Genomic DNA, 16,279 nt, shown 5'->3' with positions numbered 1-16,279 from the left:
AATAAAAATTTTTCTTTCACCAATAAAGTGTATTCTTAAGTATTTTTGTAGATCTCATATCGAAACACTATCGAACTATATCTTCGTGTTGTCTGGTTTCATTTTCTCATATAAGTAAGGCTACTGTACACCTTGCAAACACTCATGTGAAATATCTACACTATTATAGAAACGTCACATTGGTTGGCACTGTATAAGTCATTATATCAGAATTATTACAAGAAAGAAAAAGAAAATTGCAAAGCAGATCTGTTACATTTAAACATGGAAGTAGCATGTAGAAATAAGTCCCCCAGGGTTGGCATATACAGTAGTAGTGGAAAAGGCTAAATTTGTATTTTACGAAAACATTTAAAAGTGTTTGGGGCAGGATTTGTAATTATCCATTTTGTCCTATACACTGTAACAATAGGGAAACTGCCCTACATAATCTAAAAGTCCACAGAAGTGGCATGTAGAAATGAGGCCCCAGAACATGTGATATATTGCCAGGAAGGTCAGAATTTGTACTTTACAAAAATTTAAGATTGAAGATTCAAAAGGTTTATTCGTCATGTACACAGTTGTACACACACAACATGTAGTGGAATGTAACCCTGGTCACTCTGAGCAGCTGTGCATGATAAGAGAGTAACAAAATATAGAAAAAAATAAGAAAAATAATATGATAAAAAATATATGAAATGTTCAGCTGTACATAATCTATACATAAGTGATAGGTAAGAGGTATTTTGCTGTGCAATGTGCAAGAGGTCTGAGGTACTGTATGTGCCCATGATTTGGACAGTGTGAAGCAGCACCTAGAGGCATTGAGTATTGTCCTGATTTAGGAGCATTATGACCTGGGGGAAAAAGCTCCTCTTTAACCTTTCCGTTCTGGGATGCATTTCCCAAGACCATAATGGAGCAACACTGTTGTAAAGTTGCGTAGTTTGAACTACAGTTCTTGAGCTGTAGTTAGAAGCTTAGTCCCGGGTAAATACATCAGCGATGGTGGAAAATGCAGTCTAATAAGGGTATAGTCACCGTGTAAGTAAGAAATTTAATAATCTTTCATAACTAATAAGGAATAATTTAGCTCTACAATCACATATAATGTGAAGTTGTCTGAAAATGTAGTTTGAAACGTAATTGTTGTGTGGGTCTCTGGTCATAAGTATGGTAACTGTCGGTAGTGAGCAATAGGGACACCTTGCTGGGTGATGCGGGAAGAATCCTCTGTGTGACCCATCTGTACGTTGACGTCGAAATTCAACTCACCAGTGGCACTTGCACTCTCATCTAGCACATATTGTATGTTCTAGTCACTCTTTGGCTTCTTCTCATGTTTAGAAACATGTGTGAACAGTTTTGAGTCATTGTGTTTAAATGATGACTACTGTATGGTGGCTGTGCTAAACTTCTGCAGCCTGTGTTTTCTATTTTGCATCAAAGTTCACCACAGTGCTAAATGTGTTTTGATGAATGGGAATGTGTTTAGAGTTTTGCTCAAATCTGCAAATTGTGTTTAAAGTTTCACCAGAAGAGTGATTGATTCAATAAATGAGTTTTGGCAATTGGAAGTTTTGTTCCAAGAATGAGGTTTAGTCTTTTAGCAATTCAGAAAAACTGTAACAGAAACATAAGGCAAGGTAAACTTTAACTTACCAAAGCTCTTTGGGGCGGTCAAACCAGATGTGTCCAGTTTGTACAGATACTGCACAGTTAGGGGTAAAAGGCTGTTATGGGCAGGGTTAATCAATTGTACAGTTGTGCTTAAAATGGGGTATAAAATCCTTCAAATACTACAAAAGTTATGTAAGAGAACTTTTGTTTTCTGTCTTGTAAACAGGTACACCTACTCTTACAGTTTTAGACTTGACAGGTTTTAAAGAATTTTATATTATATTATATTATATTATATTATATTATATTAACATGACTATAGCGAATGTCTGTCAGCCCCTTTTGACAGAAGGGCCTTTTACCTATGTTTTCACAGAATCTGAGCCGGAAAAGTCAGATTGCTATGCCAAGAGTACAACTAATTTGAGATAATGCAAAAAACAGTGTGTGTGAAGTCATTTGAAGACTGAATTGTGTTACAGTGGAAAAAAAAAAACCACAACAGCACAATAAAGGGCAAGTCATTCAGGCAAAGTCAGTCAGAAGGGTGTGTGAACATGCTTGGCAAACTGGGTGATAAGTATAATGATGAATGCCTGCTCACCAGTAAGTTCATGCTTATTTCCTTACAGTATCTCTTGAGGAGGCCTGCCAATGGTGTGGACAGTTTCAAAATGAAGATGGTGACTGGATGAGGAAATTAATGTAGTCATTTGATAGATGTGAAAATATGGCTACTTGTCCTAAACTGTATGTTGTTAATCCCACTGTAGATACTCTGTGATGGATGCCAGAGGTGGCAACACCGTGTCTGTACTGGCATGACCAAGAGCCAATTCAAACACATAACAAATGTTAAACGGTATTGCACAGCTTGTGAAGAGGAGTCTTCTTTATAAAAACGCAGCCACACTACAGTGGTATGCAAAAGTCTGCAACCGCTTGTTAATTTAGCATTTATTCCAACTTTTGACCTTTTATTTTTAACCCCTTCGTTGAGCCAATGCATTTATTTGAAAACAGTGTTACAGGGGACACAGTAATAAAAATCAAGTGTTTATTCTAGCTTGGATTTACTTTTCTGAGTTTGTTTGTTAAAGCTCCCATGTCAGTTGTCTTATTGAGTAATATGCGTAATGTACTTCTCTGGCCAAAGGTGCAAAATAAATGTGTATACTTCATATATAGTAGAACAGACATGCGTCAAGCTTTCTTCATGTTCGTGTAGGTGGCCTTGAAAAAGGACTTTTTGTGTCTCAGTGATGGCTCAGTATCTGGTGGGCCACACTTTGTTCTTCATCACCTGCCTGCACCATGTTGGCTTTGAGTGAACCAGTTTGATGAGGTGATCATGGCTGATAACATGATTCCAGGCTGCAATGAGTGACTCAGTCAACTCATGTTGTGATTTTGGATGTCTCTTGGATATCTCCAAAGCCACCTTGTGCCACAAGTTCTCAATCGGATTCAGATCGGGAGATTGGGCAAGCCAGTCAATTGATCGATGTTGTTCTGACGCTTCCAGTTGATCACCTGTTTGGAGCAATGGCACGGTGCATTGTCATCTTGGAACAGGAACCAGCTTGTAAACAGCTGCTGCAAATAAATATATTGGCTCAACGAAGGAGTTAAAAGTAAAAGGTCAAAAGTTGGAAAAAATGCTAAATTAACAAGTGGTTGCAGACTTTTGCATACCACTGTAGTGTGGCTACGTTTTTATAAAGAAGACTCCTCTTCACATGCTGTGCAATACCATTTAACATTTGTTATGTGTTTGAATTGGCTCTTGGTCATGCCAGTACAGACACGGTGTTGCCACCTCTGGCATCCATCACAGAGTATCTACAGTGGGATTAACAACATACAGTATAGGACAAGTAGCCATATTTTCACATCTATCAAATGACTACAGTAATTTTCCTCACCCAGTCACCATCTTCATTTTGAAACTGTCCACACCATTGGCAGGCCTCCTCAAGAGATACTGTAAGGAAATAAGCATAAACTTACTGGTGAGCAGGCATTCATCATTATACTTATCACCCAGTTTGCCAAGCATGTTCACACACCCTTCTGACTGACTTTGCCTGAGTCACTTGCCCTTTATTGTGCTGTTGTGTTTTTTTTCCACTGTAACACAATTCAGTCTTCAAATGACTTCACAAACACTGTTTTTTGCATTATCTCAAATTAGTTGTACTCTTGGCATAGCAATCTGACTTTTCCAGCTCAGATTCTATGAAAACATAGCTATAAGGCCATTCTGCCAAAAGGGGCTGACAGACATTTGTTATAGTCATGTTAATATAATATAATATAATATAATATAATATAATATAACACAAAATTCTTTTAAACCTGTTAAGTCTAAAACTGTAAGAGTAGGTGTACTTGTTTACAAAACAAAAAACAAAAGTTCTCTTACATAACTTTTGTAGTATTTGAAGGATTTTATACCCCATTTTAAGCACAACTGTATAATTGATTAACCCTGGCCATAACAGCCTTTTACCCCTAACTGTGCAGTATCTGTACAAACTGGACACATCTGGTTTGACCGCCCCAAAGAGCTTTGGTAAGTTAAAGTTTACCTTGCCTTATGTTTCTGTTACAGTTTTTCTGAATTGCTAAAAGACTAAACCTCATTCTTGGAACAAAACTTCCAATTGCCAAAACTCATTTATTGAATCAATCACTCTTCTGGTGAAACTTTAAACACAATTTGCAGATTTGAGCAAAACTCTAAACACATTCCCATTCATCAAAACACATTTAGCACTGTGGTGAACTTTGATGCAAATTAGAAAACACAGGCTGCAGAAGTTCAGCACAGCCACCATACAGTAGTCATCATTTAAACACAATGACTCAAAACTGTTCACACATGTTTCTAAACATGAGAAGAAGCCAAAGAGTGACTAGAACATACAATATGTGCTAGATGAGAGTGCAAGTGCCACTGGTGAGTTGAATTTCGACGTCAACGTACAGATGGGTCACACAGAGGATTCTTCCCGCATCACCCAGCAAGGTGTCCCTATTGCTCACTACCGACAGTTACCGTACTTATGACCAGTGACCCACACAACAATTACGTTTCAAACATTTTCAGACAACTTCACATTATATGTGATCGTAGAGCTAAATTATTCCTTATTAGTTATGAAAGATTATACAATTTTTTACTTACACGGTGACTATACCCTTCTTAGAATCAGGCGCGTAGCCAGTAATGGGCCAGGGCGGCACTGGCCCGCCCACATTACTCCCTGGCCCACCCAGGCAAGTTTGATCAAAATACATTTTTAGTTTATTTTTATTGTTGAACATGATGGTTAGACGGTGTTTTGTTATTGCCTTTGCCGAATATTGCAAAATAAAGGTGTGTTTTTGCAGTTTGTTTGTCTATTATTTTTTCTACTCTCTAAGGTTTAATTATTATTTGAGTAATATTTTTTCTAGGAAAAAATATAGGCCCGCTCACTTTTTCAATGGCCCGCCCAAAATACAATTTCTGCCTACGCCACTGCTTAGAATGCATTTTCCACCATCGCTGACGTATTTACCCGGTATTAAGCTTCTAACTACAGCTCGTGAGTTGTTTGAAATACGCAACTTAAGGATAGTGTTTGCGAACGTTCCTTCGAACTATGGTTTTGGGAAACGCACCACAGAACGGAAAGGTTAAGGAAGAGCTTTTTCCCCCAGGTCATAATGCTCCTAAATCAGGACAATACTCAATGCCTCTAGGTACTGCTTCACGCTGTCCAAATCATTGGCACATACCTCAGGCCTCTTCCACATTGCACTTATATACCTCTTACCTATCACTTATGTATAGATTATGTACAGCTGAACATTTCATATATTTTTTATTTTATTATTTTTCTTATTTTTTCTATATTTTGTTACTCTCTTATCATGCACAGCTGCTCAGAGTGACCAGGGTTACATTCCACTACATGTTGTATGTGTACAACTGTGTACGTGACGAATAAACCTTTTGAATCTTGAATCTTCAATCTTGAATTTTCGTAAAGTACAAATTCCGACCTTCCTGGCAGTATATCACATGTCCCAGGGCAGGATTTCTACGTGCCACTTCCGTGGACTTTTAGTTGAAGATTATTTATGGCAGCTTCCCCATGGTTACTGTGTACAGGGCGAAATGCACATTTAGAAATCCTGCCCCGGGCACTTTCATGCATTTCCGTATAGTACAAATTGCGAGCTTTCCGGCAGTATATCACATGTCCCAGGGCAAGATTTCTACGTGCCACTTCCGTGGACTTTTAGTTGAAGATTATTTATGGCAGCTTCCCCATGGTTACAGTGTACAGGGCGAAATGCACATTTAGAAATCCTGCCCCGGGCACTTTCATGCATTTTCGTAGGCTATAGTACAAATTGCGAGCTTTCCGGCAGTATAGCACATGTCCCAGGGCAGGATTTCTACGTGCCACTTCCGTGGACTTTTAGTTGAAGATTATTTATGGCAGCTTCCCCATGGTTACAGTGTACTGGGCGAAATGCACATTTAGAAATCCTGCCCCGGGCACTTTCATGCATTTTCGTATAGTACAAATTGCGAGCTTTCCGGCAATATATAACATGTCCCAGGGCAGGATTTCTACGTGCCACTTCCGTGGACTTTTAGTTGAAGATTATTTATGCCAGCTCCCCCATGGTTACAGTGTACAGGGCGAAATGCACATTTAGAAATCCTGCCCTGGGAACTTTCATGCATTTCTGTATAGTACATATTGCGAGCTTTCCGGCAGTATAGCACATGTCCCAGGGCAGGATTTCTACGTGCCACTTCCGTGGACTTTTAGTTGAAGATTATTTATGGCAGCTTCCCCATGGTTACTGTGTACAGGGCGAAATGCACATTTAGAAATCCTGCCCCGGGCACTTTCATGCATTTCCGTATAGTACAAATTGCGAGCTTTCCGGCAGTATATCACATGTCCCAGGGCAAGATTTCTACGTGCCACTTCCGTGGACTTTTAGTTGAAGATTATTTATGGCAGCTTCCCCATGGTTACAGTGTACAGGGCGAAATGCACATTTAGAAATCCTGCCCCGGGCACTTTCATGCATTTTCGTATAGTAGAAATTGCGAGCTTTCCGGCAGTATAGCACATGTCCCAGGGCAGGATTTCTACGTGCCACTTCCGTGGACTTTTAGTTTTAGATTATTTATGGCAGCTTCCCCATGGTTACAGTGTACAGGGCGAAGTGCACATTTAGAAATCCTGCCCTGGGAACTTCCATGCATTTTCGTATAGTACAAATTGCCAGCTTTCCGGAAATATATCACATGTCCCAGGGCAGGATTTCTACGTGCCACTTCCATGTTTCAATATAACAGATGCTTTAATTGCAATATCCTTTTTCTTTTATTTATTTCGTGTATTAATTCTGATAAAATGGCTTGTAGAGTGGCAACCACGTTTCTACGTAGATATTTCACAGGAGTGCTTTCAAGCTGTACAGTAGGCTATAGCTGTACTTATATGAGAAAATTTAATCAGATAACACCAAAACAGTTCAATAGTGCTTGGATGTGAGATCTACAGAAATACAGAATTACAATAAAATACTGACATGTTTGGTGAAAGACATATTTATTTATTGATTTATTATGATTTATTTTATTCGTCAGGAATTAACAGGCATCCATGAACAGTGACGTTGGTAGCCATGGACATCCACATCTGTCTGACGGGAAAAGAGAGGGGAAAAATGTAGATTATCCTCGACCAGAGAACGCTCAACAGATAATATATAGAACATTTTCACATGTTTAACAAATTAACAATGACATTAATGTTAACATTAAGAACAATACGATTTCGGACATCCGTATTGTACTGACTGCGCAGTTGCACCGCAACGCTGAGCTCCTCCTTTTGTTTACGTTCGGCGGAATCCGGCGGAATCCGCATTTTACCCTGACCCTCCAGTCAGTTAGCTACCTTAGGTTTAATATTCGGAACATGAAAAAATAACCAGATTCTCTCGTTCCATTTCAAAGAGGACTGGTAAAACGGTTGGCAATTTAAGTTTTTAGATTTAGGCTATATAAATTTCAATGGGAGCAACAGGACGGTCAAAATATTGCTGATTTTCCTACAGAGTAGGGCGGATTGTAGGGTAGCAAACATCGTCAGAAAACGTGTTTTCAACACTGCAGTTTACCTGTGAGGGTAATGTTTTTCAGCTAATAAGAGACATGGTCTGACTCCTACTACCGAACTATATAAAGAAAGAGTTACTGAAGGTTAAATGCAGCTAACATGTCCTGTTTGAAGCCAAGTACTCACACCACCGCTCCAATGCGTCTCAGCCACCATTGCTGGAGCCAGTCAGAGTAGCGGAGAGTGAAGCTGGAACGAACCATTTTTCGGGGCTGGGGGGGGGGTATCTATACTAGTTATTAAAATATTACATCTGAATGATTTTTCATATTTTAATACTGTCTCACATAAACAGCATGAACTGTCAAAAAAAAAGTTAGAAATCTTTAGGGGTGCTTTTATTCATTTTGGGGGTACTGAAGCACCCCCAAAAATGGGCTAAAATCGCCCCTGCTGCTTTACATGAAGATAAAATGTTGAACGCTAACATACAGAGCTGCAAAACAATGTGGCTAGTTGGTTAGCTATCTAGTGCTCTCAAAGTTCATTATGACAACCGTAAAACTCCCAATACCACAACCATTGCTACATAATCAATATAATAAAGCATAAAAAATCACGTCTTAGCATTCCAATTAGTTCCAAAATATTTACAGTAAAAGACCGTTAAAGTGGACTCGCTTATAACGGAATATCTATAACGGACGAGGTCCGCTGGTCCCTTCCGTGCGCCTTTAAGAACATGTAGGAAAAGCATCGGATATGGCGGACTCACATATAACGGAATTTAGCTTATAACAGACAAACAATTTGGTCATCAGGGCCGCTTTTAGCTGTAGCTTTGTTCGGCTATATACAGTACAACGGACATGCAGCTACGCCAACAAGGCGCCTGGCGTGCCGGTGATATCCAGCGTAGATACGCAGTCGGGATTATTAATAGTCACGCATCTGCTCAGGTAAAGTTGGATTACTACATGTACAATATAATAATCTGTACCACAAGTGTGTCTGCTGGGGTGGGGCATGAGTAAATGGTGTCCTGTAGTTGTGTTCTGGGCATACAGCCACTCTGGATATAGTAAACTGTTTTGCCAGGTCCCTTGAAGCCCGTTATAACGGTATTTTACTGTAAAATAAAAACGTACGCATATTACAAAGGTCAAACATGAAATGCAATGACTGAAATTGGAAAAAAAATCCGTTAAAATAATATGAACAGGAAGATATATTTTTTATATTTTGTTTAGTCACTGTGTACTTTCAAAGTTTATTACTAAAATAGCAAAGACAAGATACGGTTATTTGTGCTGAACATTTCACACGGATATGATTGAAAGTATTTTACTGAGATTAGATAATATTAAACAGTAATAATGACACGTGATTTCAACCCAGAAGGTTCCCCATTGGCTATGGGGATCGAACCAGCAACTTTCGCGTTATAAGACAACAGCATAAACCACTGTACCACCGTGCAAAGCATTTGTAACATTTACGTAACTTGTGCATTTAGTCTGTCTGCAATTCATTGCCAAGCCAACTCCCTGGCTGTGTTTATGGCCACAGTATTGCCTTTTTTTTAACGATTACATCTTTGTATTTTTCATACAGCTCCATCAGCAGCGTTTGTTCTGCGGCGGAAAGAAACACCGCTCAGGTTTTACAGGCTTTCCGACTCATTTGGTCGATCTATCGTTCATCCATTCATTTGGACTTATTAAATATCGCGGGTGTGCGCACTAAGTGAGACTATGCAAGTCTGTCTTGAATGAACCTTGTTCAGTTAAAGCTGAACTGCGTTCGTGGAACGACATGAGGCTAAGTTTAGAGATGGAGCTAGGTTGAGTCTTGCCTTTCTTTAGCTACTTTCATGGAATACCCCCCAGTTTTAAAATAAAAGAAGGATTTTGGTGAAATAAACACACCACATTAGTCATATAAAATAGAAAATAAGAAAAACAAAATTGCCTGTCCTTTTCCCTGTTACACTCACAACCATAATCCGCAGATAAAATTCTTATTTGTCTCTTTCACACATCCACACACTCACTCATCCAAAAAATCCAGCGTTAAAAAGCGGTTACTTCTGTGAAGAGAAACACACCCGGCTCCCCCGCATTCTCCAGGGAAGGGGGATTAAAGTTACCCAGCCGGCAGGGCTCGTATCATTTCTCTAGTTATGCTGCCAGCCCTAAAGCAAACGCAGTTCCTATTCTTCTCTAAACATAATTAAATTCTGAGATAGACACAGTATTCTTACAAAAACTGTTAAAAAATGGTTTTACTCGTTCATTTTGCACAGATGATTGTACAAGCAGATTTATACAATTCTGCAAGAAAAATACAGATTTGAAAAAATACAGAAAAATATCTTACAACACTGCGAAGTAAGGACTGACTTTGAATTCTAGAACTTATTTCTGGTCTGTTTAGATGTCATGGAATGGCAGATGACATCAAAGACCATAAATGATGTCACAGAGGGAAGTATATAAAGGGCGATTTAACCTTTGCATTTCAGTCTGATACGATAAAGTATACAACATGGAGCCAGAAATTTTGTCCCAGAGTTTTAAAATTTTCAATGACCTGCGGCTGAAGGGGGCACTCTGTGATGTAGAGTTTGTGGCCAATGGTGTTAACTTCAAAGCCCACAAAATAATTATGTGTGGCTGCAGCTCCTATTTCGAGTGAGTAGCTGTGATCCATACTGTATATGCTAATGATGTCAAAATTTGGAGTGAGATTTCTCTCTTTTTCTGCATGACAATAAGGCCTCGTCCACATGGACGTTCGAAATGAACGCCCTTTGAACGCCATAGGTGTTTTTCCTGCGTTTTGTAGCTGCGTTTGATTGGCGTTTCACTGGCGTTCGCTTGAGATTTAAACAAGATGACGAAATCACATTGTAAAGTTCTAGTTTTATATTTGAAAATTACTTTCAATCGTGCATAATTTGCGTCTTTCATTTTCAGTTTTTTTGTGATTTTTTTCAGGTTAGGTGTGTGTGTTTCAGCCGCAGTTTTCTGAGTATGTCACACGGGTAATAAGTAGCCAAAGTTATGCTGTACTCTCGAATCCATCCATAATTGTTGAGGTATTGGAGAGAAGCGGGGTTTATATATTAATTGCTTAAATTTGGGGGGGATCAGCTGCAGTGTGTAAACTAATTTTTAAGCTAGAGATCCAAGATGCATTTATGTAAATTTTATTTACATCCACACATCCAACAATCTCGATCCCCACTGCTTATCCTGATCAGGGTTGCAAGGCTTTATGATAATTACGGTGTTCTGTCGATATATGCTGCCTTGTCGAAAAATGCTACCGTAGTGCTAATAGATAGCTCTAACCCTAACTCTTACCCTAACCCTAACCCCCCTAAAACCCTTACCTTAACCCTAACCCCTAAAACCTAACCCTAATCCCAAAATGGTGGAACTGCACATGCGCAGAAAGCCTCGATAGCACGTCTCGATAGGTAGTATTTTTCGACAGAACAACGGCCGTAATTGCTGTAACACTATAATTATTTATATCGCATGATTTTATGCTGAAATATTTCTACAGCTTTTGTAATTTCGTATTAACTGCAGTTGAACCCTATGAGTAAAGACAGTTGAAAAAAGAAAGCAGATACGGCACATCAGTTAAATGAGTTTTTCCTTAAAGATGTCCAAATTTCCAGTTGCCTACTGAGCTTTTTACATTGGTATTTTAAGTGAAAATATTACCACCAGTTGATCCGTCGGTTTGGGTTACTCGTAATATCGGTATTGTACCAGCAGCTGATTAACTCACTGCTGGTACAATACCGATATTACGAGTATCACATTTTCTGTAAAATGTGGTTTCTCGCAGTTGCCGTACAGAATCGTGGGACATATTCGGTCCTCCGGAACGCCAACCGAATGTCATGTAAACGCAATAGCGCGTTTTCCTCGTGTTCGTCGGGATTTTGATGCCAAGAAAACGTTGCATGCAGCGTTTATTTGACGCCACCTGAACGCGTAGCCGGCCAAACGCCGGTTCTGAATGCCCGTGTGGTCGCTTTGATTTGCTCCAATGAGCAGAAAAACAGTCGGCGTTCATTCGGCACTCACCTGGCGCCACGAACGCCAGAAAAACGCCTGGTACAGACGTCCGTGTGAACGAGGCCTAAGTATCTATGATAACAGAAAGTATTTTAAATACATTTTTGTGTGTTGATGTTGTACTACTGGGTTACTAAATACTTGTAAGGTACAGTTGCTAAGTGTACCACCTTAACCTTTGACATGTAATTATGTTGAAGGGGAGCCACTGCCGGAAATATAAGTATTAATGCTCACCGCCTTCTGCTCCCTAGTTTTTAGTTACCTAGGTGATCATCTGCGGTAGGAGGTCCCTAGTTCTGGTTGATTTTCATTTGGAGGTCCGTGGTTCAAAAGAGCTGGAAAACCTCTTATTTAACTCTATCTGCAAAACCCATATTTATTAAATGTCACATCTGCATTGTTTTTCAGGACCCTGTTCACCAGTGGCTGGAATGTCAAGGGGAAGCGTGAATACGTAATCCCAGGCATTTCCTCAGAAGCACTAGGGCTAATCATTGAGTATGCCTACACGCATACTGTGCCCATCACGGTGGACAATGTGGAGAGCCTCCTGACAGCTGCTGATCAGCTTGACATCCCAGAGATCCTGCAGACTTGCAGTGACTTCCTGGAGGACCAGCTCTGCGCCGACAACTGCATTGGCATCTGCAGAATTGCTGACGTCTGCTACTGCCCCAAGCTGCACCAATCAGCCTTCCGGTTCATCTTAGAGAACTTCACAGAGGTTGCCAGCACGTCAGAGGAGTTCCTGGAGCTCTCCCTGCCCCAGCTATGTGACATCATTGAAAGGGATGAGCTCAACGTCAGACAGGAGGATGTGGTGTTTGACGCCATCCTCCGTTGGGTCATGCATGAGCCTGCCAGCCGCAAGGCCCATATTTCAATGCTGCTGCCCAAGGTGATTATAATTTTACAATGTTCTCAATGACATGTGGAAATAACAATAGAATGCAAATTAAGTGAAGTTCCTAGTTCTTATTACTGTAGATAGAAACTAAACCTCCATTTTCATGTCCACTGAGTCTACAACGTAGACTTCCAAGTATTACCATCGGCAGTACACCCTGAGAAACAAATTAGCGGGCAACATAAGACACTCAAATGTCTTACATGAAACAAGTGTCTCCATCTGATTTCCTGTGTAGGTGCGAATGGCTCGTATGAACATTGAAGACTTTATGAGGACTGTAAAAAACAATGACCTTGTGAAGGCCAGTGAGGAGTGCAGGGTCATCATTAGTGAGGTTTTGAAGTCCATATATGAGCTGGAAATTAATGTTCCACCATATTCGGACTTTCAAAACCCACTGACCCGTCCACGTCTGCCCTCTGCAATCCTGCTGGCCACTGGTGGTTCCACCGACAGCCCGGTCAATGGGATTGAGGCCTACGACACCCGGGTCGACCGCTGGCTGGACGTCACGCAGGAGGGGGACATCCCCTGCGCCTACCATGGGGTTGTATATCTCAAAGGGTTTGTGTACTACATTGGGGGCTGCTACGACGGAACCTGCTTGAACACCGTCAGCAAGTTCAACCCCATCACGCGGACGTGGCACCAGGTGGCCCCGATGCTCTCGCGCCGCTGTGAAGTGAGTGTGGCCACGCTAGATGGCTATATTTATGCCATGGGCGGCTTTGATGGCCACGGAGACCTCAAAACGGCTGAGCGGTATGACCCAGAGACCAACAAATGGAGCCTTATCAAGCCCATGAATGACTGGCGAAGTGACGCCAGTGCCACCACCATACATGGCAAGGTGGGTCAATGTAGGGGCATCTGGGTGTGTTGACTCTCATTTTCCCCAAGAATTTGATTATTATACACATTCAGCAGGTCTCCTTCTGTTCAAATGACAGATTTTAGTATATAATTGCCAACTTCACTAAATTTAAGTATTTGGATGAAACTTAAATCACTTTGCATAACTGATCTGCATTAGTGGCACATTGAGTAGCACTGTGGTTTCATAGTTTAATAGCATGAGTAAATGAGTTCCGATCAGGCTCTGTGTTTGTGAAATTCCTCCGACAATCAAAAACTTGTGAGATACATGAACTGGTCTTGCTGCACTATCCGTAGTACGTAATTTGATGTTTGTGTCACAATGATGTTTAAATCCCCCAGCTTGTACATTGTTCACCATGACCCTGTAGTAAATAAACTTTTGATGGGAGATAGATGTATGGATTCAACATGAACAGCTTTTTCGCTGATTTTCCTAGGTATACATCTGTGGAGGCTTCAATGGGATCGAATTCCTATCTACTGCTGAGTGCTACGACCCACTTACTGACCAATGGACCACAATTGCGCCAATGAGAACTGCCCGGCATGGCCTTGGAGTCATTGCTTTTAATGACAAAATCTACGCAGTGAGTGACTACTGTCTCGTACCTTGAACCATGGGTGTCAAGTGTCATGTTTTACCAGTGACAGTCACAATTTTTTAACTTTGCTGCTATTTCATGGCCATAAGATGTAAATATCACAGACTGAGATGCATCTAAACCAGTGGTTCTCAAACTGTGGGGCATGCCTGTAGCCAGGAAAAAATGACAAATCCATTTCACGTGTGAGTAATAACTAACCTACAAATCTGTAGAATCTTGACAACTTGACCATTTAAATTCTAAAATGGACAGATTTTTGACATGAAATGAAAAACAGGCAACACTTTTAAGACAAAGACATCGTCTTAAGGTAATCACTTAAAACCGAAGTTTAAAAGACGGTGAGGTCTGCCTAGCTGATATTGCTCTTACTGCATTAATTCAAATTCATCTTCTTGATATATTTTGCTTAAAGACAGTTCAATAGTTTAATAGAAATTGTTTGTGATGTTATATCAATAAATTAAAAATGTGAGGGTGGGGTGTCTGGCTGATCTGAAAGATGGTTGCTTAGGTGGGGGTGGGGGCATGAGGTTTCTTCTGCTTCCAAATGGGGGCATGACAGAAAAAGTTTGAGAACCACTGGCTTAAACCAAACAAAACAATTTACTTCAGTATCAGAAATAACCTGCCGTGAATGCTTATCTCAATACACATAAAAATATATGGTGCCTTCTTTAGCCACCCTGCATTCATTTCCAATCTATAAACGAATGGGTAGTACGGTTTAGTTTTTTGATTACAGTTATATTTTGTAGTTCGAGACATTTTTGTTCAGATTGTTGCTTTTTTCACTGTTTAACTGCAAGCATTTTTGTAGTAGTAATAATAATAAAAGCAAAAGATTTAAGCATATGCAGTCATTTGTGACAGCTGAGAATTGCTGTCACCCAACTCCCTCGTCACTGCAGTTAGGCTGACATGTATATCAAACACAAATGAGTTATACTCTTGTGTCATACATAGACAATGGGAGGTTCTAAGGAACCTGGTATCTTAAACCTAAAATTCCTTAAACGTAGTTTATGACTTTGGGAAAGGTGATGTTTGCCCATCCCTTTGGTATCTGAGGAATCTGTTACCTTTGGCATCTTGCAGGTCGGTGGTTCCAACGGTTTGGAGAGTCTGCAGTGTGTGGAGGCCTATGACCCTCTGACAGACCGCTGGCGTGCTATGGCCCCCATGTTTACCCCTCGCTGCAACTTCGGCATTGAGGTGGTGGATGACCTGCTTTTCGTGGTTGGGGGCTTCGATGGGTTCAAAAGCACGACAAAAGTGGAGTGCTATGATGCTGAGACCGGCAGTTGGTACCGTGCCCATGACATGGGCATACCCCGCAGCGGCCTCAGCTGCTGTGTAGTGCCGGCGCTCCCCAGCATCGTAGAGTACGCTGCCCCGCGCGAGTCCCTGATGAGCACCCAATAGGCGAAAAACCCATCCGCCTGAAAGACAATGCCCAATGGGTAACCCTATACTACAACCCCATGGAATAAAGTTTTCCGTCGCTATGACTTATTTCCGTCAACTGAGTGCACTAAAAGTTAATAATGAGATTGATGCATATCCGAAGGAAAAAAAAATGGCGGGGAGAGGGGCTATACTTATGTGTATTATATATACTATATGCACTTTATCTTTCTTTATCTTTATCTTTCTGTGATGTTAGTACTTATTTCTTTTGTATGTATAGCACAGCCGGGGGTACTTTTTGCCAGAAAAAGCATTTCACTGTATTCTTCATAAAAATAAACATTATGATTTTGGCAGTTCGCTTAAACCTTGACGGCTGCGGAGAAGCCTACAGGCTGTAAGCTATTTCTCGACGCTTGTTCAAGATGCCAAACTTCATAGTAAGGAGAAAATAATTTCCCAGCATTTAGTGCTACATCCGTCTCAAAGGCTTTTAATGTCCCAAAACAAAGACGAGATCTGCAAAAGGGTGAATGGCACGGGCTTCTTGTTGCCTGGCGTATCCAATAATAATAATAATAATAATAATAATAATAATAATAGGCTAGTAGTAGTATATTTTACACT

At 40.5% G+C, this 16,279-nt stretch overlaps 1 protein-coding gene and 1 long non-coding RNA gene across 3 annotated transcripts; one reads left to right on the top strand and one right to left on the bottom strand.

The window, feature by feature from the left end:
- Positions 1 to 7,216: 7,216 nt before the first annotated feature.
- On the bottom strand, positions 7,217 to 8,250 carry LOC140578789 (uncharacterized). 2 transcript variants are annotated; one of them, XR_011983060.1, is made up of 2 exons: positions 7,487 to 8,250; positions 7,217 to 7,329 (listed from the first exon to the last, which is right to left on the bottom strand). It is a non-coding gene; the product is annotated as an uncharacterized lncRNA (long non-coding RNA). The 2 variants fall into 2 exon arrangements; XR_011983061.1 differs by having other exon boundaries at positions 7,217 to 7,325.
- Positions 8,251 to 10,228: 1,978 nt separating this feature from the next.
- LOC140578693 (kelch-like protein 10) lies at positions 10,229 to 16,019 on the top strand. The gene is made up of 5 exons (XM_072700494.1): positions 10,229 to 10,441; positions 12,257 to 12,746; positions 12,994 to 13,608; positions 14,075 to 14,224; positions 15,341 to 16,019. Exons 1-5 carry the CDS (start codon positions 10,296 to 10,298, stop codon positions 15,665 to 15,667), a joined length of 1,728 nt encoding a protein of 575 aa, XP_072556595.1. The 5' UTR covers positions 10,229 to 10,295; the 3' UTR covers positions 15,668 to 16,019.
- Positions 16,020 to 16,279: the final 260 nt, after the last annotated feature.

The sequence above is a fragment of the Paramormyrops kingsleyae genome, chromosome 16 (genome assembly GCF_048594095.1).
Source record: "Paramormyrops kingsleyae isolate MSU_618 chromosome 16, PKINGS_0.4, whole genome shotgun sequence".
Lineage (NCBI taxonomy): Eukaryota > Metazoa > Chordata > Actinopteri > Osteoglossiformes > Mormyridae > Paramormyrops > Paramormyrops kingsleyae.
The sequence above is the reverse complement of the archived record's forward strand: the minus strand, read 5'-3'. Positions and strand labels throughout refer to the sequence as shown.